General features: G+C 49.6%; 1 protein-coding gene across 8 annotated transcripts in view; it reads left to right on the top strand.

Annotated features, from left to right (window-relative positions):
- Positions 1–25800, top strand: part of STRN3 (striatin 3) — a 54657-nt gene that overhangs the window by 9025 nt on the left and 19832 nt on the right. For 2 of the 8 annotated variants that reach the window (XM_073639060.1, XM_073639064.1), the window contains exons 2-8: positions 5062–5165; positions 6365–6438; positions 9221–9302; positions 10448–10624; positions 11306–11438; positions 11963–12098; positions 24922–25032. In XM_073639060.1, coding sequence (XP_073495161.1) covers positions 5062–5165; positions 6365–6438; positions 9221–9302; positions 10448–10624; positions 11306–11438; positions 11963–12098; positions 24922–25032 — 817 coding nt within the window. Of the gene's footprint in view, positions 1–5061; positions 5166–6364; positions 6439–9220; positions 9303–10447; positions 10625–11305; positions 11439–11962; positions 12105–24921; positions 25033–25800 lie in introns of all 8 variants that reach the window. The other 6 variants (XM_073639063.1, XM_073639058.1, XM_073639061.1 and 3 more) reach the window with 3 other exon arrangements.

The raw sequence follows: 25800 nt of genomic DNA, 5'->3' as shown, positions 1-25800 counted from the left end.
AAATGTAACTATTCTGAAATGGATTTTTTGGTATCTGAGATTTACTGTATTTGATAGCATGCAGTTGCTTGTGTTGTGAAATCGGATGGCAGAGCCGCTTTATATATATATGTATTTTTGGCTCATTTTGGCAGTTGTCTTCGATTAAGATGTTACCATGTAGCTTTCACAGCCTTTGTTTTACTGCACATAGCAGATTGGACTAAGCTGACGCATACGTGTAATATAAAGTGACTCTTCAGAATAAGCTTGTGTGTGATGAGTATCCATTTCTGGCCATTATATGACTTGTATCCTGCATTTTTCATCAGTTCTCACCTTTGCAGGTTTTCACTGGTCTCTGAGCTAGTGGGTGCAGACTAAGATGTCGCTCATACACAACTCTCATAGGTTTCATGCCTCTTTGTGGCACATTTCAGAATCAGCTGCAAAATAAAAGATCTAATACAAAAGTACTGAGCAGTGTAACTGTGAATCCAACACTTTCTAGAAAACGGCTGCACCATGTTTCTGCTTTGAACTCTCTGCTCCTTCCATATGATTGCAACAAAGTTCAGCTGGAGTTTGTTGTGGTCATAAGAGGAGCTCCGAAAACTAGGGTTACAAACTCTGTGAGGACTCGTTTATTCATTCTGCAATCTATGTACCAAGTGAATCCTTGACTGTAAAAGCTAAATGTTTCAGTGTTTTTAATAAGACCCTATTACAATTATTTTGGCTAAAGATGATGTTTGCAAGTGGGGGAGAAAAAAGCCCTCCGTTTCCCCTTCTCAATCTGTAGAGTTTAGGGAAGCCTGATGGCTGAATTTCCCTATCTAGTGGCAATGTCCTTCATTTGTGAAGACGTGGCCCTGTTCTGTCAGTAAAATGTGAATGTTCGTGGACGATCAGAAGTCTGATGTGATTTATAATAGTGGTAACATTGCTTCATGGGGGATTATTGGGGACTTTAATGAGCCTGGCAGTAGACCAGGTTTCTACGTGACTTTGGCATCATCTGATCGTGTTCTGTCTGATGTTACCTTTGAACTACAGAGCGTAGTAAGCCTTGTGCTGCTTTATGCCTCTATGATGCCGTATTAGTGATGTTTATTTTTGGGGGGTCTTTTCCACCAATCCACCTTGTTTTAAAGTTTCCCTTTTATGTTCCACATTCTTTATTTTATACCAAATGTGAACGCCTGCATACTTTTTTTTTTATATTTTTTTTAAAGGCAGTGTCTGGTGTTAATTTGTTGATTGGTGAGAGTCTGACCGCTGGGACCCGCACTGATCAGCAAATGGATAACCTTTAGCCTGCTTGAACGCAGCTTTGTTCATTCCCTATGGGCCTGCCGAGCAGCTTTTTCCAGCAGATCCAAAGAGACTAGTGGCTGTGCAGTGTCCATCCTGGTGCTCCATTGTGTGATGGAGATTTCCCCATCTGCCAATCAATGTTTGTCCCAGCGGTCCGACCCCCACCGATCAGTCAGGTATCGCCTACCGTGTTTGTCTGGACAATCCCTCAAAGTGTGTAGCCTCTCATACTGGCAGATGAGCGGGTGGTTCTTAGTATGGGCCGGTCCCAGCTGTACTGGTTTATTCAGCCTTTTCTCTACACCCGAGATCCAATAGATAGAAGCTGACTAATGCAAATAGCGTATATATAACCATGCCCTGAATATCTCAGCAATGCGCCCTCTGCTCTTAATTTGTACAACAATTTGCTTATGTAGCCGGGACTGAGGCTTCATTTGATGTCCTCTGAGTTCAGTCATCTCAGTACCAAATAAACAAAGGTCTGTGCCCTCGATAGCACAGTGATCTATGGTTCAGGTATGTGCCGGGTGTGACGTGATTCAGCAGAAACCTCAGGGATCCTGTTCAGACTGCTGGATGTGTTCTTCATGAGAAGTCTTGTTTTAAAAAGGGGGAGTCCACTATCCAGACAGCCTCTTCTAAAATACTTTATTCCCCTTTTGTAAAAAAAAACAAAAAACTCCCTAAACTCTCCTACTGCATCCAGGGATGTCAGCGTCGGGTCTCCGGAGGATCATGTGATATTATGCCACGTGTGCCCACTAGCCAATACTTTGCTCCTTTCCTCGGACATGAGGGAGAGGTGTGAGCGCTGCAGCCCATCAGCAACTGCTGATTGGCTACAGTGGTCACGTGCCTCAACAATGATACAGTAGACCCGGCATCAACATTGGTGCCGGTAATGGAGATGAGAATAAGGTGTTATTATAAGCCTGACATCTTTTTCCGATATACAGTACAGACCAAAAGTTTGGACACACCTTCTCGTTTAAAGATTTTTCTGTATTTTCATGACTTTGAAAATTGTACATTCACACTGAAGGCATCAAAACTATGAATTAACATGTGGAATTATATACTTAACAAAAAAGTGTGAAACAACTGAAAATATGTCTTATATTCTAGGTTCTTCAAAGTAGCCACCTTTTGCTTTGATGACTGCTTTGCACACTCTTGGCACTCTCTTGATGAGCTTCAAGAGGTAGTCACCGGAAATGGTCTTCCAACAATCTTGAAGGAGTTCCCAGAGATGCTTAGCACTTGTTGGCCCTTTTGCCTTCACTCTGCGGTCCAGCTCACCCCAAATCATCTCGATTGGGTTCAGGTCTGGTGACTGTGGAGGCCAGGTCATCTGGCGTAGCACCCCATCACTCTCCTCCTTGGTCAAATAGCCCTTACATAGCCTGGAGGTGTGTCTGGGGTCATTGTCCTGTTGAAAAATAAGTGATGGTCCAACTAAACGCAAACCGGATGGAATAGCATGCCGCTGCAAGATGCTGTGGTAGCCATGCTGGTTCAGTATGCCTTCAATTTTGAATAAATCCCCAACAGTGTCACCAGCAAAGCACCCCCACACCATCACACCTCCTCCTCCATGCTTCACGGTGGGAACCAGGCAAGTAGAGTCCATCCGTTCACCTTTTCTGCGTCGCACAAAGACACGGTGGTTGGAACCAAAGATCTCAAATTTGGACTCCTCAGACCAAAGCACAGATTTCCACTGGTCTAATGTCCATTCCTTGTGTTCTTTAGCCCAAACAAGTCTCTTCTGCTTGTTGCCTGTCCTTAGCAGTGGTTTCCTAGCAGCTATTTTACCATGAAGGCCTGCTGGACAAAGTCTCCTCTTAACAGTTGTTGAAGAGATGTGTCTGTTGCTAGAACTCTGTGTGGCATTGACCTGGTCTCTAATCTGAGCTGCTGTTAACCTGTGATTTCTGAGGCTGGTGACTCGGATAAACTTATCCACAGAAGCAGAGGTGACTCTTGGTCTTCCTTTCCTGGGGCGGTCCTCATGTGAGACAGTTTCTTTGTAGCGCTTGATGGTTTTTGCAACTGCACTTGGGGACACATTCAAAGTTTTCCCAATTTTTCGGACTGACTGACCTTCATTTCTTAAAGTAATGATGGCCACTCGTTTTTCTTTACTTAGCTGCTTTTTTCTTGCCATAATACAAATTCTAACAGTCTATTCAGTAGGACTATCAGCTGTGTATCCACCAGACTTCTGCACAACACAACTGATGGTCCGAACCCCATTTATAAGGAAAGAAATCCCACTTATTAAAGCTGACAGGGCCCACCTGTGAAGTGAAAACCATTTCCGGTGACTACCTCTTGAAGCTCATCAAGAGAATGCCAAGAGTGTGCAAAGCAGTCATCAAAGCAAAAGGTGGCTACTTTGAAGAACCTAGAATATAAGACATATTTTCAGTTGTTTCACACTTTTTTGTTAAGTATATAATTCCACATGTGTTAATTCATAGTTTTGATGCCTTCAGTGTGAATGTACAATTTTCATAGTCATGAAAATACAGAAAAATCTTTAAATGAAAAGATGTGTCCAAACTTTTGGTCTGTACTATATATACGCTACAGAAGTCAGGAAAAATCTGTCCTAACCAGCCTTTTTAAAGACCTTGCAGAGATTAATGGTTTATTCCCATCTTCAAGATCCTAACCCAATATGTTGTAGATCTAATAATAACAAAGGCCTCCAATTAGAAATTTAGTATAGTACTTCTGATTCACTATGTCTCTTTCCTCATGTGCAGGCATTGCAGGACCTTAGGTATAGATGGTTACGACCACCAGCAACCAGTAAAGTGGTAGTAACCATGGATACCTAAGGTCCTGCAATGCCTGCACATGAGGAAAGAGACATAGTAAATCAGAAACTATATACTAAGTTTCTGATTATATAGTATTTGCTATTATTATTCCTACTATATATTAGGATAGGATCTTGGACATGGGAATACCCCTTTTAACCTTCAGTTAGTCGCCCCAAAATACTTAAGCTTTAAGTCACACGCACCTTGCCGTGGGCATGTGTAGTCGACGCCGTGTGTCACGACTCACTGAGGAGGGAGGGGCGCCCCAACTAGAAGCTACCAAAATGAACGTGTGCCCTATCTTCCATAGTTGCAGAAATATGCCAAAAAAAAAAAAACCTTGTTTGGGGGCCAATGTACACCATTTGACAAATTAAAGGTTAAAACTTCCCAATCCTTGTCCCACAGACATTATCTGCCTGAATTTGGAGGCCCCATACACATTAGATGGTTGACCGACTTTAGTTTGGCTACAAATCCCACTGTCGTTTGCAGGCAGTAAAGGGTTATTAAAGGATTTGCTTAGAATTAGAAAAACATGGCTGCTTTTCTTTCCGCCTTGTCTATTACAGCCCATGTCCATTAAAGTGAATAGAATCGTGTTCACACACAGACGGTGGACATGTAGCCACTGGATTTGGAAGAAAACAACTTAGTGTTTCTTTTTCCAAACATTCTCTTAAGTGCACGGTGACTTAACCAGTGGCTCACTCCATTTTTTTTTTTTTTGCCAAACTACAACTCCTATCATGCTCTGACAGAATAATCTTCTTCCAACATCTGGAGAGCCACAGGTTGGTGAACGCTGCTTTATTTTCTGCAGCCGTTTATGAATCCTATGGGTTTGTCTTGGTGAGCCATTACCTGCACCTATATAAAGTACACTTTCACAGCGGGATGTTTGCTGAACGTGTTTCCATTTGTTTTCCAGGCACGGATAGCGTTTCTACAAGGTGAAAGAAAAGGTCAGGAAAACTTAAAGAAGGATCTAGTTAGAAGAATAAAAATGTTAGAATATGCTTTAAAACAAGAACGGTAAGTAGCCTTTTGTGCCGGTATGTATCATCACGTTTCAGGATTGGGGAGCTTTAGCCTTTAGTCAACCTAACGATCCATTCCCATCGGAAGTTGGCATGAAAGACCACCTATGAGATTACCCCTGCAAGGGATACGATGTATGGTCGGAAAATGACCTAGTGTTTACATTAGGCTTCCATGTTAAATGTATTTGTTGGGGTTTAAACTTCAGATTATTTTTTTCACCACTTCAATAACAAATCGTGACAAGTTTGGTGTGTTCATAATCATACTGACTTGGAGTATCGTTTACCAGCTCGTGTTTACTACAGAACTAACTGTATCTCAAAAACCATGGCGGAATTGCATTTTTTTGGGGGGGTTTCATGCGCACTTGGAATTTTTTTACCCCTATTCTAGTACATTGTATTGTAAAATGAATGGTGTTGTTCAAATCTACAATTCCTCCCACAGAAAACAAATCCTGATGTGACTATATTGACAAAAAATAATATATTTTTAAAAAAATATATATGGCTTTTGGAACCAGGAGAGGAAAAAACAAAGGGACAAAAAAAAATGTAAAATTCCCTGGCCACTAAAGGGTTAAGGCAGATTTCGCAGGTCTGATTGACTTTCACGGTCTGCATATGGACCACAATTTCTCAAGACCCAAACCAACCGCCACATAATATACTTACGAGGCTGTTTCGGTCTGGAAAACTGCTGCCAGTCCGTACACCGAACGTGAAAGTCAGACAGGTGAAGCTGGCAAATTTGTACTTATCTGGGTCGCATCAGTACAGGAGGAGACCTCACCGTTCCACCAGCAGAAGGACCGCTGTGGTCATGTGCCTTTGAACAATGCTTTAGCAGGAAAACTTAAGATGGCAGGGCTGCTCTATTCACCTGAGAGCCGCAGCCAATCACAGGCTGCAGCGGTCCTTCGATTAGTGGAACAGTGATGTGTCCTCCTCATGTACTGGTAATGACTACAGAGCGGCTGGTGCTGGACCCAGGTAGGTGCGATTCCAGCAGTTTATTTCTCATACCTCCAGGCCCTTGGAGAGCTTTTCTTTTTGCCCGGACGACCTTTTTAATTCCTGTGACCTGATCTATGCTATTTCCTGATGTTCTAGTTCCTTTCCCCGTTTTGCATTGTATATTATCAATCTGCATCTTCAATTCATGTTCTCAACCTTGAATTTTTGTTGTAGGGCAAAATATCATAAATTAAAATATGGAACAGAGTTAAGTCAAGGAGATATGAAGATGCCAGCAATCGAATCGGGTAAGCCTTTCTATACTTCTACCAGGTGTTTGCTAATCCTTTGTAAGCTGTTTCCACACTTGTCATTTATTAGTATTTCATCTGCTGTAAAGGTTCGTTACAATCAGACTGCTCTTCTGTCCATAGTGTTATTTCCCGGACTAAGACTACATTTGTAGGAGGATGGGCATGTGAGGGATCTTTTTTGTCTGCTTTTGTTGATACACCCTTGGTTCAAATTCATTTTTCAGTGAATGACGATGATAATGCGTTCTGTTGGGCAACCTCGGGAAAATGGTTGTTCAAGGGTTCCTCCTTTTGCACCTCTCCCCCATTTCTTAAAGGGGTTTTCCAGATATATAAGCAACCTCTTTAGAGCCTGGATGCTGGATGAAGAGTGATGACAACTTGTCTCTTCAGAATTCCCCATAGGTGTTCGGTTGGGGTCAGATTAGATGACATTTGGCCACTGAATCACTTTTACCTGTTGTTCTTCAGAGATGTGTTTTGTATCATTGTCATGTTGGAAAAGTGTATGTCTACCAAGGGCACGTAGTGATTTCAGCATCTTCTCTTTCAATGTAGAGCAGTACATTTGTGAATTCATGATATCATCCATTAAAAATAGCTCCCAAACACTAGCAGTGTTCAGACAGGCCCATATAAGGACACTGCCTCCACCATGTTTCACTGTAGGCACCCTGCATATTTCCAAATGTAACGGGGCCATTGTGACTGCCGCTCATCAAATTCATGCCAATCTGCAGCTTTTGCTACGTCACAAATGTTACTTGAGGAGGGACTGGAGTAGGAGTTGTGGTGAGGAGTGCGCCTCTCCATGAATCTGGTGCATCTGACTAAAGCCCATCTCCACATGAAGACCGGCATGAACAATGCTGGTCTTGATGTGTCTGGCCCATACTTCGTGTCCTTTCAGGACGTTTACAGCAGTTTTATTATCAGCCGAGGATGACAATGACAGGAAACACCTCTATACACAGCTGATGCCACAGCATCCACCAATCACAATAGGCGATGCCACACCTGACACTGCTTATTAGACACCAAAATACAAGATGGGGTCAAAGTCTGTTCATTGTGCACAAAGCCTATTGGCCAATGAGAAAATTGCCATATTTATACTTTTTAAGTTAGAATACAGATTGTGATATGTAAAAAGAAAATAATATTGTCAAACATAATTAAAAAAAAAAATACTTTTTACACAAACCTGTTATAAATCTTTCCTTTTCTGATGATGGCTTCACATTAATGTAACTTTATCCAAAACTTGCTGATTATGGCAGAGCAGCGAAACTTTCACCATGTATGGGGCGATATCGAATATGGAAAGAAGGTTTAAGCAGGTGGATTTCAGTCTCATAGCTGACTGCTATCAGGGTGAAGGGCACTTAGTGCAGAGATTACTTGCTATAAGATAAGGCTATATTCACACCAGGTTTTTCTTCTAATATATTTCATGTATACAGTTTTGTTTGTTTCTGACAGACAGGCATTGAGCAAACACAGGAAACCAAATGCAATGTTTGTCTTTTGTTTGGAGCAGAAGTGGTGTGAACAGAGCCTTGTATGTTGGTCAGATCATTCTGTCCTCTGTGTCGCTGACCATCCCTCACATTCCTGAAATTGCTCACACAAGTGTACATTAGTCATGTAAAATGTGCTACCCTGATCTTAGAGTTGGTAACTATTTTAGCATATGTCTTAGTACATCTCATGTCTTGTAGAGATGTCCATTACTAATACTAAGCATTAATGTTTTTTTTTTTTATTTAAACCCACATTTTTTGGGGGGAAATTAGGTGATCAGCCACTAGGTGGGACCTGCCTGAGTTTATTAACATTGATTCTGTATTAAGTCAGGCTGTGAACTTAAACCTGGTGACAGATTTCCTTTTTGTTTTTTTCCCACACCATCTGAGAGCGGCTTGATGTAGGGGCAGAGACTCTGATTCCAGCGATGTATCACTTACTGGACTACTTGCTGTGGTTTTGATAAAATCTGTTTTCTCTGCTGCAGATCTAGCGGCTCTCTGACTGCTGAGCTGTGTATAACCCCGCCCACACCTCTGATTGGTTTGTGTACACTGTGCTCAGGCAGAAAACTTCCAATCAGTGTAGGGGGGCGGTGTTACACAGAGCAGGAGGACTACACAGCATGAGACGACTAGTCCTGCAGTGATTATTTCCTGCTGATAAATCACTAATTTTATCACAACTACATCAAGCACACCAGTAAGTGACACATTGCTGGAATCAGGGTCTCTGTCACTACATTATGCTGCTCTGTTTAGGTGGCAAAAATCTGGTAACAGATTCCCTTTAACCAGTTGCTCTTTGTTCTGTGCATTGCATAGTATATTTTATAGCTTTAGATATAAATTTAGGCATCTGATTTTAGAAAATCAATTTTAAGTTATCATGTGATAAAAAAATTCCAAACTAATAGAGTGTGATCCTCATTTAAGACCCTCATCCATTCAGTATAGCAGAGAGCAGCTCCAAGGAACATCTCACTCTAGAAGACACAGACGGCATTGGATTTTTGTACAAACTGTGTAATGCTTCATTCCCCCTATGGTGGCGCTGCAGGAGAACTGAGCACTTCTGCCGGTGATTTCATCTGCTTTGCCTTAATGTGACATCCTGTGATCACCTTACTGATGGGGATTCTTCTAACGATGACTGATATTTGTGGATGTGACCTGCAGCTTGGCTTTGCTAGGTATTAGAAGTAATATCTTGCTGATGACATCCATCTTTATTTACTGTTGCCTTTCAGAAGAAACCAAAGAATCCGAGATTCCCCCAGGGCTTCCGAATAGTCAGCTGACCTGGAAACAAGGCCGGCAGCTGTTGAGACAGTAAGTAAATAAGTAAAGACATATGGCAGATTTAGTTACAGGCTCATAATACAGTTTTTGATGGGTTGGGAGGCAGATCTGGGGGCCTCGGGCTGCCAAATGTGCTGCCAGCATCACACAGTGTTTCATGAATTGAGTTAATTTCTCATCTAAAGTCCAGTTTTGCATCAGGTCTGCAGCAAAGTCTAAGAACCTAGTGCGGTAAGGCATAATGTAAAACGCAGGCCCTATGTGCCCGGCCGGCGGGAGAGTTTTCTACTGAATGGTATATAAATCTGCATGTTTGTGCAATATTCACCCTTCATTCTAGGAAATCTATGTTGATACCCATATGGTTACTGCAATGGCTGCCACTAAGCATGAGTTTTCCCGCGAGTTTTCCCGCGCCCACTCACTATTAGCCGTGTGGGCCTGTGAGCCCCCTACATCTGTTGCTGGGGGAACAGCTATTAAGACACCCTCCAACCTAACTTTGACTACAGATGTAAGCGTGCATTGATCAGACATGTTGTAAAGGTGGAGCTGTTCTTTCACAAGACTTTGAGCCTATCTTTAGTAGTGGATAACAGCAGCGCTCAGAGCAATGCTTTGGCTCTTCTCCCCATAATTTTAGTGATTTTTGGAGTTTCAGCTCCCAAGACCCCAAATTTCTCACACGTTGCTGTGTCTTGCCCAAAGTCTTGTGAAAGTGTAATTCCATACTGCTTCAATTCATTCAATTGAAAAATAAAGTAACTTTTAATTTAAAATATTTTTATTTATTTTTCAATTAACAAAACTGTCAAGTAACTTTTCAAATGCTCTTTATTAAAAAAGGTTCTAGCGTTTTGTGTATACAGCACCTATGCATCTCCATGGTAAAAGGCAGCAAACACCTGTGTAGTTAATTTCACTGTCATTCTTCTTCATATCTGTCCCTATCTATCCCCTTGTAGGAATACAATGAAGATTTAGTGGACAGATAAAAGGGGGATATGACTGAAGCATCAGGCTACACAGGGTTTGTCTGTTACAAGGGGGGGACACAGGTCTGCAATGGTGCTTTAAACACAGAACGGTTGGAGAAGGTCGTAAATGAAGTGAAGGTGATCTGGTTGAGAATGGACGACTCTTGATGTTTAACAACTTGTTCTCCTCTTGTGCAGGTATCTTCAAGAGGTCGGCTATACAGATACAATACTAGATGTTCGGTCACAAAGGGTACGATCTCTGCTCGGACTTTCAGGTTCTGAGCCCAATGGTTCAGTGGAACCGAAGAACCTAGAACAGATTCTTAATGGTGGAGATGCTTCACTTAAACAAAAGGGACAGGAAAACAAAAGGTATATATGCGTGGCCTCCCTCTTATATTTATATATGTGTACAAGCACTTTATCGTGGAGAAAGCATTGCAAGCTTAATGTTACTAAAAGTTGTAGATATTTGAGAAGACTGTGTGTGTGTGTGTGTGTGTGTGTGTGTGTGTGTGTGTGTGTGTGTGTGTGTGTGTGTGTGTATACACACATAAGCTATGTCTGGGATTTTTTCACCCCTTCTCAACCAGGCGATTTTTTTATTTTATTTTATTTTTTTTTTGCATAATCTCTTCCTTCCTTATTTCCAAGAGCCATATTTTTCTTTTTCATTTCCCTGTTAACATAGCTGTATGATGCCTTATTTTTGCATGGCACCATTCATTTTTACTATTCAATGTCCCGGAAAACAACAACACCAAAAAAAAATTCCAAGTGCAGTGAAATTGCAAAAAAACATGCAATTCCACCATTTTGGTTTTTGGATTTTTTTTTTACTGTATTTATTTTATAAAAATGACTTGTCAACATGATTTCCAGGTCCATACGATTACAATAGTGTATTACATTAATTTTCTATAAGTCCTGAAGGCAAAGTGTGGAACCTCTCCTTGCTCCTAAAGGCTCAAACATGTTACACAATGAATTTGTGCAAATGATGAACAGGAGGGTGTAATAATCTTATGTATTGATTTGTGAATCTTTTTGTAGGAACTCAGGTGATGTACTCGAAACTTTTAATTTCTTAGAAAGCGCAGATGACAGTGATGAAGAAGATGAAGGGGACCTTATAGAAGAGGTCACAGATGGCAATGACAAACAACGGTTAAACAAAAAACATAAAGTAAGTTATGGGAGAAGGTGAACGCCATTTCTACAGCCAAAATGACAATGTATGCAGAAAGTGCTTCTCCATCTGAAGATCATGTCTTAGCCCTTTTTAAAGGGAACCTGCCAGTAGGATCGGTATCTGGCTGTATTTATCTGTTAATAGTTACAAGCCAGTCCTTTGAGTGGAGCAATTGTCACCTTGTTAAAGATCATTCTCCACGTACTCTTGTGAATGGGACTAGTCCAAGAGGCGTCTGCCACATGTGGTCCAGTCCTGCCCCATCTCACCATAGTGCCCCCACTAAGGCGGGACTGAGATCCCTGGTCCGCCCTCCGCTGTCCTCCCCGGGACTTTGATTGCCGCGACTTCAGGCATGTGCATTGTATCACTGCCTTCATGCCATAGGCTCGCGGTACAGAGGATGGGAGAATAGTGCCCCCTTCTCAGACATCAGCCATTAGCTAAAACTTGTTGTTCTTCTTGACAATGAGTAGATTGTGAGAAAACTTCTCATCTCAAACTTTTTCCTGAAACAGATTGGAAATGAAGGTTTAGCAGCCGAACTTGCTGATGACACAGAGGAAGCATTGAAAGAGTTTGATTTTCTTGTGACTGCAGAAGATGGTGAAGGAGCAGGAGAGGCCAGAAGTTCAGGAGACGGGACTGAGTGGGGTAAGTGTACGTATTCATTTTTACCTAGACACTTTACATGGGGAAAACCAATAGAACCGACCACCAAGAATTTGGACTTTAACTTTTGTATTTGACCTAGTTGCTTGTGTCATGAATTCTTGTGTAGCTACTAAAACTGAGTATATTCTGTTTTTAATGTTTTTTGGCTGCAAAATGCAAATTAAATTTTTAGATGCCAGCTGTACCTTTTATCACTAAAACCTTACCTTATTACACTAAAACAAACCGTTCTGAAAAAGTTAGCGCTTTCACAATGCAGTGACCTAAATAAAGCAATTTTTCGGTAAGTGATTTTTCATGTGAAAAAGTATAAAAAAAAAAAAAAAAAGATATAAATTGGGTATCACCGTAATCGTATTAAGGAACATTAACAAGTCAATTATACCTCACAGTGAACTCTACATTTTTTTTATTTTATTTTTTTTAAACCATTCCAGATTTAGTATTTTTTATTTTGTTCATGCCTATTGCCAAAAAAATAATTGAATAGTAATCACAAAGTTGCATGTACCCAAAAGGGGTTCCAGTAAAAACTACAACTTGTTCTGTCAAAAACAAGCCCTCTTATAACTCTATCTACAGAACTATAAAAAAAAAGTTATGGGTGTCAAAATATGGTCATTAAAAAATTATATATTATTATAGCGCCATTTATTCCATATATTTTTTGTTATAAATAAAATATTAAAACTCATACAAGAAAAAATTCTAATGTCGTTATCATAACCCACACAATAAAGAGAGCATATGTACATTGAACGATGAATAATGTTTAACCCCATACACACACCTGTCGTATATGTATGACACAACTCTGTAGCAGGTGTATGGATCTGGCTCAAGTTTTGAAAAATGTGGGAAAAAAACCCACAAGATTGAATTGCTCACCTTTTCCCCCATTAAAGATTAAGATTAAAAAAAAAACACGTGGTATCGTTGCATCCAAAAAAATCTGATTTAGTCACCTCTCCATGGCAGTCCACTGAGGCGGGAATGGCTGCAAATCGGCAAATGTAGGAGCCATGTTCCTCTTTGGGGTCCAGCACCCACACCTATTAGGCATTTGGGGCACGTCCTGTGTACAAGGAGGTATTGATAACAATTGGTCTTCAGTATTTCTAGCAGATTGTTGCTACGGAAGTAAGTATGAACTTTACATGTGCACGTGCGAAGTTTTAGTAGAGAACGGGTATGTCATTTTGAAATTGCGATTAAGAGAAGTTATCATGTCAGGTGAAGATGGTGACGTCTGCAAGAACTTCCAAAGGCGTCTTGTTTTAGCAGGATAAAGTGCCTGCCTATAAGCATTGCCCTGCAGAAACTAAGAGATCGGCTTTGATTTTGTCAAACTAATTGGCCACATCTGATTGCTTCTTTCTGACACTAAAAAAAAATAATTGAAAGGATATGTATGTTCTTTAAGATTGTTTTGGCAAAACAAAAAGGCAAAAGCAGCTAAAAAGCGCAGGGCCCCGGTGCCCTGCCCTATGCCCCCCAAACAAATAACACTCTAACAAAGGACTAGAACATGACTTATTCCTTCCAAAGACCATACTAAGGACCAGGGGGCACTCATTATGGGTGGAAGAAAGGGGATTCTGGCACCTAAACAGGAAAGGGTTCTTTACAGTCAGAGCAGTCGGACTGTGGAATACCGACCACAAGAGGCAGTAATGGCAGACACTATAAAAGCTTTCAAAAAAGGGCTGGATGATTTCCTTGATACCCATAACATTATGGGTTACAGTTAAATTAGGGAAAATGTTACACCTATAGTAGTACATTTGATCCCGGGTTCTAGTACTGATCACCTTTTCTCAGGGTCAAGAAGGAATTTTGCCCCGTGATGCAAATTGGCTGAATGTGTCCTGGGGTTTTTGCCTTCTTCTGGATCAACAGATTTAGGTACAGGGATTTTAGTATTATCATAACAGTATAATTTTTTAATTAGTTTTATTTTTTTGTATTAAACTGGTTCATTTGTAATTGTAATAGTGCAGTAATAATAAAAATGGTGATAATACATTTGAGGCCTAGTTCCAGTACAATTGGGGGAGGGAGGTTGAACTTTATGGATCTAGGTATTTAACCTACGTTACTATGTTACTTGGTGCAGTAAAGACTCCTCATCCCAGCGCCCGATGCACGCTTCGCCCATCTTCATTAGCCGCCTCCTGATGTTTTTTATGGATTCCATACTGATTCAAAAATACATCAGTTTATGCCACTTCTGTCTGCTTATTTGTATGTCCATACGTGATTTATCTGTTGCTATTTAACCACGGAGTTCATCTTTCCATGTCAAATCTGCAGCACTATTCAATTTACACTGCAGATTTTCTATGATGCATGTTGATGAGACTTGTGCAGCAGAACTTCTGTCTGGAGACATGGTCATGTGTTATGCACGAAGTTGGCCGCTTATTGAATAGGCCAAACATATTTGACCATTTCCATTGGGAGAGGGGGGTAAACCGAGGACAGGTAGCTTCTCTCCTATTGAAACAAGCCTGATTTTCCCCCTTCCTCATTGACCTCTGCCATTGAAGGACCATCTGTAGGCCCTTCCAGTCCCATTAAAACAAACCCTTATCGGTTCTGTAGGTCTGCCTACATAGTACTGGTAATTGTAGATTGTAACGTTTAGTCCAATTCTTCTTCTTCATCCTGTTACTGGTTATAACTGGGCTCGGCTGCATGTTTCTTGAGTCTTCGAGCATCAACTTTCCAGTCTGTTTAAGGCGAAATAGTTTGCATAACCATGTTCAGAACATTCTTCCCATGCATTGTTTGCATTGCATTTGGCCCACACCATCTTCGTCACTGGTGTGGTGGGGGATTCTGTAATCCCAGTGTGGACGCAGTGATTTAGGTTGTGGGGAAACCTTCACCATACATAAAGCGTAGTACCGAAATATGCCATCGTTATCTGTACCTTCATTATCACATTTGTCTGACTATCCCTTAAAGCTGTAAGCACATATGACAGGAGCATAATTCTATTTTAAAGATCAAAATTGTGTCAAATGATGAATGTGAGCGCTTACATTGGGATGAAATCCTGTAGAACGTTTTTAGGTCCTGCTCACACTGGCTGCAAGGTTTATATTTTTGGCAAATCCATGACTAAATCTTTCAATTTGTGTTTTTTTTTTTCTTTAATTTAAACCAATATAACATTTTAACCTTCAAAAAACTATTTGAGACCTGTCAGAGAAATAATACATGTGTGAACAGAACCTTAACCAAACTTGCCCCTGTTCAATCTTTGTTTCTCCTTTTGGTGCAGGATATCTGATGTCCTACAAAGGACTTTTCAGAAGTGACTACTTTGTTCCCGCTGCTGCCCTCAGTAGTCCTTTGATTTTAAATCCACCATACAGTTTCAGACAGATTGGACTTAATATTTTTAAAAATTAAAAAAAATAAATAAATAAAATCTGTGTGGTCTCGCTTGCTCCTCTGGGGCGTGTCTTTAGGCTGCGCCACATAATTATGTTCTGAGCCACGCCCCCTTGTAAAAATTAGCACTAAATAAAAAGGCCCGCATCTCTGGAGTCGTGTGGGGGATGTTGAAAAAAACAAAAATCTGCAAAATCGGGAACAGCGGGAATAAAAAATAAGAGCAAAAACTAGACACTTGCGACCTGGCGACAGGCACACTTAAAAGAAAGCCTGCCACGTGGACTGATGTATTAGAAACAGCATGTCTGTGATATTACTGGGTACATTTACACCCATTAAGTGCCTGCCACAATGACATGTGGGCTCCTGGCATTACAGCGCCTGTGACGTGATGTCAGGGTAAGCAGCAGGAGCATCGGAGCTGCTGAGCGGCATCGGGGGATTGGAGAACAGTTCTTTTCAGCGCCCTCCTCCTGGTCGACACGTTGCACACCATTATACAGGAGTACTATAGCTGACATCACAGTAATGCTCTAATATAAAGAGGTGCTTGTGTAACCTAAAATAATACTGTATATTCACCATGAATGGGATAAATGACAGCACTGATATCTTATTCTTTTACTAAGCTATGTGTCTGTAACATACTAATGATAAGCCTTTCCCTGGACGTTCATATCCTAGAGATCCTGTCATAATGGCAGACTTTTACAGTGGACCATCAGTGATTCCCTTATGAGGGTTATGCTAGTCAGTGTAATTACACCCACTTAATAACCCCCCCCCCCCTCAAAGGTGCAAAGTATAGAGACATCCAGTAATCCGCCAGATGCAGCACATGATGGCGATGATGGATCATGTCATGCACGTAATCTCCTTTTTTCAGCCCTCATTTGGCAAAAATCTGTTTACAGGGTGTAATTGTACAATCCTCCTAAGGTCCGTACTGTAACAGGGTGGCCGGAGTGCCAGATTCTCTGTAAGGCATGGTTCACACTTCTGTTTTTATTTTCTCAACTCCATAGAGGAGATTTGGCAACTGATTACTATAATCTCTATTTCAGGAAATCTCTGACCTCCAATACTTTCTATTTTCTTTAAAGACTATCTGTCAGCACGATTTTATAATGTAAGGGCAATGCATGGCTGTAATGGCGCTGTAATACTGATTACATTGATACCTTTGGTGAAGAAATCCTCTCTGTAGTTCTTCTGTAATCGGCATTTGAAGTTTAATGCTAATTAGATTTCGGTGCACGGGGTCTTCTCCCTGTCTGATTCCCAGCCCCTCCGTCTGCCTTTGTTCTGTGAATGTCCGGGGTCACTGCTGAGATTTCATACAGAGGATGCAGTCACTGAGAAAGCAATGACCTTTCATTTATAGACTGGAGGCAGGCGGGCGGAGGGGCCGGGGGATCACAGACCGGGGAGGCAGGCGGGCGGAGGGGCCGGGGGATCACAGACCGGGGAGGCAGGCTGGCGGAGGGGCCGGGGGATCACAGACCGGGGAGGCAGGCTGGCGGAGGGGCCGGGGGATCACAGACCGGGGAGGCAGGCTGGCGGAGGGGCCGGGGGATCACAGACCGGGGAGGCAGGCTGGCGGAGGGGCCGGGGGATCACAGACCGGGGAGGCAGGCTGGCGGAGGGGCCGGGGGATCACAGACCGGGGAGGCAGGCTGGCGGAGGGGCCGGGGGATCACAGACCGGGGAGGCAGGCTGGCGGAGGGGCCGGGGGATCACAGACCGGGGAGGCAGGCTGGCGGAGGGGCCGGGGGATCACAGACCGGGGAGGCAGGCTGGCGGAGGGGCCGGGGGATCACAGACCGGGGAGGCAGGCTGGCGGAGGGGCCGGGGGATCACAGACCGGGGAGGCAGGCTGGCGGAGGGGCCGGGGGATCACAGACCGGGGAGGCAGGCTGGCGGAGGGGCCGGGGGATCACAGACCGGGGAGGCAGGCTGGCGGAGGGGCCGGGGGATCACAGACCGGGGAGGCAGGCTGGCGGAGGGGCCGGGGGATCACAGACCGGGGAGGCAGGCTGGCGGAGGGGCCGGGGGATCACAGACCGGGGAGGCAGGCTGGCGGAGGGGCCGGGGGATCACAGACCGGGGAGGCAGGCTGGCGGAGGGGCCGGGGGATCACAGACCGGGGAGGCAGGCTGGCGGAGGGGCCGGGGGATCACAGACCGGGGAGGCAGGCTGGCGGAGGGGCCGGGGGATCACAGACCGGGGAGGCAGGCTGGCGGAGGGGCCGGGGGATCACAGACCGGGGAGGCAGGCTGGCGGAGGGGCCGGGGGATCACAGACCGGGGAGGCAGGCTGGCGGAGGGGCCGGGGGATCACAGACCGGGGAGGCAGGCTGGCGGAGGGGCCGGGGGATCACAGACCGGGGAGGCAGGCTGGCGGAGGGGCCGGGGGATCACAGACCGGGGAGGCAGGCTGGCGGAGGGGCCGGGGGATCACAGACCGGGGAGGCAGGCTGGCGGAGGGGCCGGGGGATCACAGACCGGGGAGGCAGGCTGGCGGAGGGGCCGGGGGATCACAGACCGGGGAGGCAGGCTGGCGGAGGGGCCGGGGGATCACAGACCGGGGAGGCAGGCTGGCGGAGGGGCCGGGGGATCACAGACCGGGGAGGCAGGCTGGCGGAGGGGCCGGGGGATCACAGACCGGGGAGGCAGGCTGGCGGAGGGGCCGGGGGATCACAGACCGGGGAGGCAGGCTGGCGGAGGGGCCGGGGGATCACAGACCGGGGAGGCAGGCTGGCGGAGGGGCCGGGGGATCACAGACCGGGGAGGCAGGCTGGCGGAGGGGCCGGGGGATCACAGACCGGGGAGGCAGGCTGGCGGAGGGGCCGGGGGATCACAGACCGGGGAGGCAGGCTGGCGGAGGGGCCGGGGGATCACAGACCGGGGAGGCAGGCTGGCGGAGGGGCCGGGGGATCACAGACCGGGGAGGCAGGCTGGCGGAGGGGCCGGGGGATCACAGACCGGGGAGGCAGGCTGGCGGAGGGGCCGGGGGATCACAGACCGGGGAGGCAGGCTGGCGGAGGGGCCGGGGGATCACAGACCGGGGAGGCAGGCTGGCGGAGGGGCCGGGGGATCACAGACCGGGGAGGCAGGCTGGCGGAGGGGCCGGGGGATCACAGACCGGGGAGGCAGGCTGGCGGAGGGGCCGGGGGATCACAGACCGGGGAGGCAGGCTGGCGGAGGGGCCGGGGGATCACAGACCGGGGAGGCAGGCTGGCGGAGGGGCCGGGGGATCACAGACCGGGGAGGCAGGCTGGCGGAGGGGCCGGGGGATCACAGACCGGGGAGGCAGGCTGGCGGAGGGGCCGGGGGATCACAGACCGGGGAGGCAGGCTGGCGGAGGGGCCGGGGGATCACAGACCGGGGAGGCAGGCTGGCGGAGGGGCCGGGGGATCACAGACCGGGGAGGCAGGCTGGCGGAGGGGCCGGGGGATCACAGACCGGGGAGGCAGGCTGGCGGAGGGGCCGGGGGATCACAGACCGGGGAGGCAGGCTGGCGGAGGGGCCGGGGGATCACAGACCGGGGAGGCAGGCTGGCGGAGGGGCCGGGGGATCACAGACCGGGGAGGCAGGCTGGCGGAGGGGCCGGGGGATCACAGACCGGGGAGGCAGGCTGGCGGAGGGGCCGGGGGATCACAGACCGGGGAGGCAGGCTGGCGGAGGGGCCGGGGGATCACAGACCGGGGAGGCAGGCTGGCGGAGGGGCCGGGGGATCACAGACCGGGGAGGCAGGCTGGCGGAGGGGCCGGGGGATCACAGACCGGGGAGGCAGGCTGGCGGAGGGGCCGGGGGATCACAGACCGGGGAGGCAGGCTGGCGGAGGGGCCGGGGGATCACAGACCGGGGAGGCAGGCTGGCGGAGGGGCCGGGGGATCACAGACCGGGGAGGCAGGCTGGCGGAGGGGCCGGGGGATCACAGACCGGGGAGGCAGGCTGGCGGAGGGGCCGGGGGATCACAGACCGGGGAGGCAGGCTGGCGGAGGGGCCGGGGGATCACAGACCGGGGAGGCAGGCTGGCGGAGGGGCCGGGGGATCACAGACCGGGGAGGCAGGCTGGCGGAGGGGCCGGGGGATCACAGACCGGGGAGGCAGGCTGGCGGAGGGGCCGGGGGATCACAGACCGGGGAGGCAGGCTGGCGGAGGGGCCGGGGGATCACAGACCGGGGAGGCAGGCTGGCGGAGGGGCCGGGGGATCACAGACCGGGGAGGCAGGCTGGCGGAGGGGCCGGGGGATCACAGACCGGGGAGGCAGGCTGGCGGAGGGGCCGGGGGATCACAGACCGGGGAGGCAGGCTGGCGGAGGGGCCGGGGGATCACAGACCGGGGAGGCAGGCTGGCGGAGGGGCCGGGGGATCACAGACCGGGGAGGCAGGCTGGCGGAGGGGCCGGGGGATCACAGACCGGGGAGGCAGGCTGGCGGAGGGGCCGGGGGATCACAGACCGGGGAGGCAGGCTGGCGGAGGGGCCGGGGGATCACAGACCGGGGAGGCAGGCTGGCGGAGGGGCCGGGGGATCACAGACCGGGGAGGCAGGCTGGCGGAGGGGCCGGGGGATCACAGACCGGGGAGGCAGGCTGGCGGAGGGGCCGGGGGATCACAGACCGGGGAGGCAGGCTGGCGGAGGGGCCGGGGGATCACAGACCGGGGAGGCAGGCTGGCGGAGGGGCCGGGGGATCACAGACCGGGGAGGCAGGCTGGCGGAGGGGCCGGGGGATCACAGACCGGGGAGGCAGGCTGGCGGAGGGGCCGGGGGATCACAGACCGGGGAGGCAGGCTGGCGGAGGGGCCGGGGGATCACAGACCGGGGAGGCAGGCTGGCGGAGGGGCCGGGGGATCACAGACCGGGGAGGCAGGCTGGCGGAGGGGCCGGGGGATCACAGACCGGGGAGGCAGGCTGGCGGAGGGGCCGGGGGATCACAGACCGGGGAGGCAGGCTGGCGGAGGGGCCGGGGGATCACAGACCGGGGAGGCAGGCTGGCGGAGGGGCCGGGGGATCACAGACCGGGGAGGCAGGCTGGCGGAGGGGCCGGGGGATCACAGACCGGGGAGGCAGGCTGGCGGAGGGGCCGGGGGATCACAGACCGGGGAGGCAGGCTGGCGGAGGGGCCGGGGGATCACAGACCGGGGAGGCAGGCTGGCGGAGGGGCCGGGGGATCACAGACCGGGGAGGCAGGCTGGCGGAGGGGCCGGGGGATCACAGACCGGGGAGGCAGGCTGGCGGAGGGGCCGGGGGATCACAGACCGGGGAGGCAGGCTGGCGGAGGGGCCGGGGGATCACAGACCGGGGAGGCAGGCTGGCGGAGGGGCCGGGGGATCACAGACCGGGGAGGCAGGCTGGCGGAGGGGCCGGGGGATCACAGACCGGGGAGGCAGGCTGGCGGAGGGGCCGGGGGATCACAGACCGGGGAGGCAGGCTGGCGGAGGGGCCGGGGGATCACAGACCGGGGAGGCAGGCTGGCGGAGGGGCCGGGGGATCACAGACCGGGGAGGCAGGCTGGCGGAGGGGCCGGGGGATCACAGACCGGGGAGGCAGGCTGGCGGAGGGGCCGGGGGATCACAGACCGGGGAGGCAGGCTGGCGGAGGGGCCGGGGGATCACAGACCGGGGAGGCAGGCTGGCGGAGGGGCCGGGGGATCACAGACCGGGGAGGCAGGCTGGCGGAGGGGCCGGGGGATCACAGACCGGGGAGGCAGGCTGGCGGAGGGGCCGGGGGATCACAGACCGGGGAGGCAGGCTGGCGGAGGGGCCGGGGGATCACAGACCGGGGAGGCAGGCTGGCGGAGGGGCCGGGGGATCACAGACCGGGGAGGCAGGCTGGCGGAGGGGCCGGGGGATCACAGACCGGGGAGGCAGGCTGGCGGAGGGGCCGGGGGATCACAGACCGGGGAGGCAGGCTGGCGGAGGGGCCGGGGGATCACAGACCGGGGAGGCAGGCTGGCGGAGGGGCCGGGGGATCACAGACCGGGGAGGCAGGCTGGCGGAGGGGCCGGGGGATCACAGACCGGGGAGGCAGGCTGGCGGAGGGGCCGGGGGATCACAGACCGGGGAGGCAGGCTGGCGGAGGGGCCGGGGGATCACAGACCGGGGAGGCAGGCTGGCGGAGGGGCCGGGGGATCACAGACCGGGGAGGCAGGCTGGCGGAGGGGCCGGGGGATCACAGACCGGGGAGGCAGGCTGGCGGAGGGGCCGGGGGATCACAGACCGGGGAGGCAGGCTGGCGGAGGGGCCGGGGGATCACAGACCGGGGAGGCAGGCTGGCGGAGGGGCCGGGGGATCACAGACCGGGGAGGCAGGCTGGCGGAGGGGCCGGGGGATCACAGACCGGGGAGGCAGGCTGGCGGAGGGGCCGGGGGATCACAGACCGGGGAGGCAGGCTGGCGGAGGGGCCGGGGGATCACAGACCGGGGAGGCAGGCTGGCGGAGGGGCCGGGGGATCACAGACCGGGGAGGCAGGCTGGCGGAGGGGCCGGGGGATCACAGACCGGGGAGGCAGGCTGGCGGAGGGGCCGGGGGATCACAGACCGGGGAGGCAGGCTGGCGGAGGGGCCGGGGGATCACAGACCGGGGAGGCAGGCTGGCGGAGGGGCCGGGGGATCACAGACCGGGGAGGCAGGCTGGCGGAGGGGCCGGGGGATCACAGACCGGGGAGGCAGGCTGGCGGAGGGGCCGGGGGATCACAGACCGGGGAGGCAGGCTGGCGGAGGGGCCGGGGGATCACAGACCGGGGAGGCAGGCTGGCGGAGGGGCCGGGGGATCACAGACCGGGGAGGCAGGCTGGCGGAGGGGCCGGGGGATCACAGACCGGGGAGGCAGGCTGGCGGAGGGGCCGGGGGATCACAGACCGGGGAGGCAGGCTGGCGGAGGGGCCGGGGGATCACAGACCGGGGAGGCAGGCTGGCGGAGGGGCCGGGGGATCACAGACCGGGGAGGCAGGCTGGCGGAGGGGCCGGGGGATCACAGACCGGGGAGGCAGGCTGGCGGAGGGGCCGGGGGATCACAGACCGGGGAGGCAGGCTGGCGGAGGGGCCGGGGGATCACAGACCGGGGAGGCAGGCTGGCGGAGGGGCCGGGGGATCACAGACCGGGGAGGCAGGCTGGCGGAGGGGCCGGGGGATCACAGACCGGGGAGGCAGGCTGGCGGAGGGGCCGGGGGATCACAGACCGGGGAGGCAGGCTGGCGGAGGGGCCGGGGGATCACAGACCGGGGAGGCAGGCGGGCGGAGGGGCCGGGGAATCACAGACCGGGAGGCAGGCGGGCGGAGGGGCCGGGGGAATCACAGACCGGGCGGAGAAGGCCACGTGTACCGAAATCTCATTGGCAAAAAACTTCAAATTGTGATTAACCCCTTAATGACCGGAGCATTTTCCGTTTTTGCGTTTTCATTTTTTGCTCCCCTTCTTCCCAGAGCCATAGCCTTTTTTAATTTTCGCTCAATATGGCCGTGTGAGGGCTTATTTTTTGCGGGATTAGTTGTACTTTTAAACGCCATCATTAGTTTTACAATATAGTGTACTGGAAAACGGAAAGTAAATTCCAAGTGAGGTGAGATTGCAAAAAAAAAAAAATATGCAATTCCACGTTTTGTTTTTTTTTCTTTTACCACGTTCACTGAATGCTAAAAAACCTGCCATTATTATTCTCCAGGTCATTACGAGTTCGTAGACACCAAAGAAGTATAGGTTTTTTTTTTTTTATTTAAGTGGTGAAAAAAAAATCCAAAGTTTTTGGGGGTTTTTTATTAGAAAAAGGCTGCATTTTTTGAGATCTGGGACCAAGTGAGGGCTTATTTTTTGCGTGCCGGGCTGTCGTTTTTATTGATACTTTTTTGGGACAGCTGTGATGTTTTGATTGCCCGTTATTGCATTTTATTTCAATGCTGCGATGATCAAAAAAAGTAATTCTGCCATTTAGATTTTTTTTTTCTTGTTATGCCGTTTACCGATTGGATTAATTCTTTTTTTATATTGATAGATCGGGTGATTCTGAATGCGGCGATACCAAATATGTGTTTTTTGTTTGTTTTTTATTTTGAATGGGGCGAAAGGGGGTGATTTAAACTTTTATATATTTTTTTTATTTTTCTTTTAAAACCCTTTTTTTTTTTTTACTTTTTTCATGCTTCAATAGACTCCATAGAAGACTAGAAGCAGCAACTGTCTGATCGCCTCAGCTACATAGAGGTGATGAACAGATCACCTCTATGTAGCCGAAATGCTCACTTGCTATGAGCTCCGACCACCTGGTGGTGCTCATAGCGATCATTACATGACAACCACTGGGGTCTGCTGCAGACACCTGGTTGTCATGCCCACCCATCAGTGACCCAGGATCATGTGACGGGGTCACCGATGGGCAGGGCTAATGCCGCGCTGCCGACGCGGCGATGTTAAATGCCGCTGTCAGAGATTGACAGTGGCATTTAACTGGTAAACAGCCGCGGGTGGATCGCGATTCCACCGGCGGCTGTTGCGGGCATATGTCAGCTGTAATAATCAGCTGATATGTGCCTGGTTCAGTGCGGGCTCAGCGCCAGAGCCCTCACTTAGCCCCAGGCCAGTAAGGGGTTAAAGAACAACAACAAAGTGGATTTCTTCACCAAAGGTATCAATGTAATCAGTATTACAGCCAGGTCTTTACTTTACCAAATCGTACTGACAGCTTCTTTTAAGTTCTTCAGAAGATTTTTATTTTTTTTCCTTTCTTTCGATCAGGTGTACAATCCACCAACCTGTGTCTGAGTGGTTTGAAAATATGTAAAAGAGGTGATACTCGCCTTACCCAGTATCCACTGGTTTCTGCTGCCGGGCCTGCACATGCCAGCCATCAGTAAATCACTGGCTTAGGCGGGTAACCCCAGTGGCCACTGATAATGTGGGTATTTCATGTATGTCGATATCTGTACTCTATACACCTATAACCGAACGGAAGACGTGTAATCTGGGAGTAGATGCACACTGATGCATCTTTGTGAATTAATGGGCAGCACGGTGGCTCAGTGGGTAGCACTACAGACTTGCAGCGCTGGGATCCTGGGTTCAAATCCCACCAAGGACGACATCTGCAAGGAGTGTGTATGTTCTCCCGTGTTTGTGTGAGTTTCCTCCAGGTTCTCCGGTTTCCTCCCACACTCCAAGGACATACTGATAGGAAATATAGATTGTGAGCCCCAATGGGGACAGTGCCGATAATGTCTGTAAAGTGCCGTGGAATTAATGGCGCTATATAAGTGAGTAACGTGAAATAAAAAATAAACTAATCCCATGAAAACACTAGTGTGAACTCTGCCTAGCAATCCTAGGTGTGTGATGTAAAGGTACTAACACATTAATGAGATGTTGACATGTGCTCTCTCTTTTACTAACATCTGCATGCAGACAAGGACGTCCTGTCCCCAACTGCTGAGGTTTGGGATGTAGACCAGTCCCTGATAGATAAACTGAAGGAGCAGTACATGAAGGAGCGCAAGGGGTCAAAGGGGGCCAAGAGTAAGTGGACATTTTCCATGATCACATGCAAATTATTGCGTCATTTTCTAGTATCCCTTCTTTGTTCATGACCTGTAATGAGAGCACAATTTCAGGTTCGTTATTTGGTTGGTGTGTGATTATTTTCAAGATATCTATGGCGTTATGTTTCTCTTTGTGGAGAGTGACAAGCCAGGCCTGGCATGTCAGAGTGAGTAGACTTATATGCCATCCGTGTTCCTCTGGGAAACGAAATATGCAAATTGTCTCTTCAGAGAGGAAGAGGACTTAATCTAGTGCCACCTATTGAAAGTTGCAATATGAAGCCCTTTAACAAGCTTTGCCATATGACTTGGGAATCTCAATTTGCAGACATGGTGTTTCGGGGTATTGCCCCTCATCATTGCAAAGTATGAGATCTGATTTGGCTAAGTGAGAGGCTTAAGACTGGGATCTAAGGGGTAACGTTTCTCTTTGTGGAGAGTGACAAGCCTGGCATATCAGTGAGTAAACTTATACGCCATGCATGCCTAAGTCATATGGCAAGGCTCTTTAAAGGGTCGATATTGACTTTTAGGATTGCTACTTCCAATAGGTGGCAATAGAGTTCTTGTCCTCTTCTTCTCTAAAGAGACAAATTGCATATTTAATTTCCCAGAGGAGCATGCATGGCATATAAGTCTCCTCACTCTGACATGCCAGGTTCGGCTTGTCACTCTCCACAAGGAGAAACATTACCCCTTTGTTCCCAATCTAATGCCTCTCACCTAGCCAAATCAGATCTCATAC

The sequence above is a fragment of the Phyllobates terribilis genome, unplaced genomic scaffold, assembly GCF_046119375.1.
Source record: "Phyllobates terribilis strain yellow unplaced genomic scaffold, ASM4611937v1 Scaffold_7__3_contigs__length_470593459, whole genome shotgun sequence".
Taxonomy (NCBI): Eukaryota; Metazoa; Chordata; class Amphibia; order Anura; family Dendrobatidae; genus Phyllobates; species Phyllobates terribilis.
This window is presented reverse-complemented; position numbering and strand designations above follow the sequence as displayed.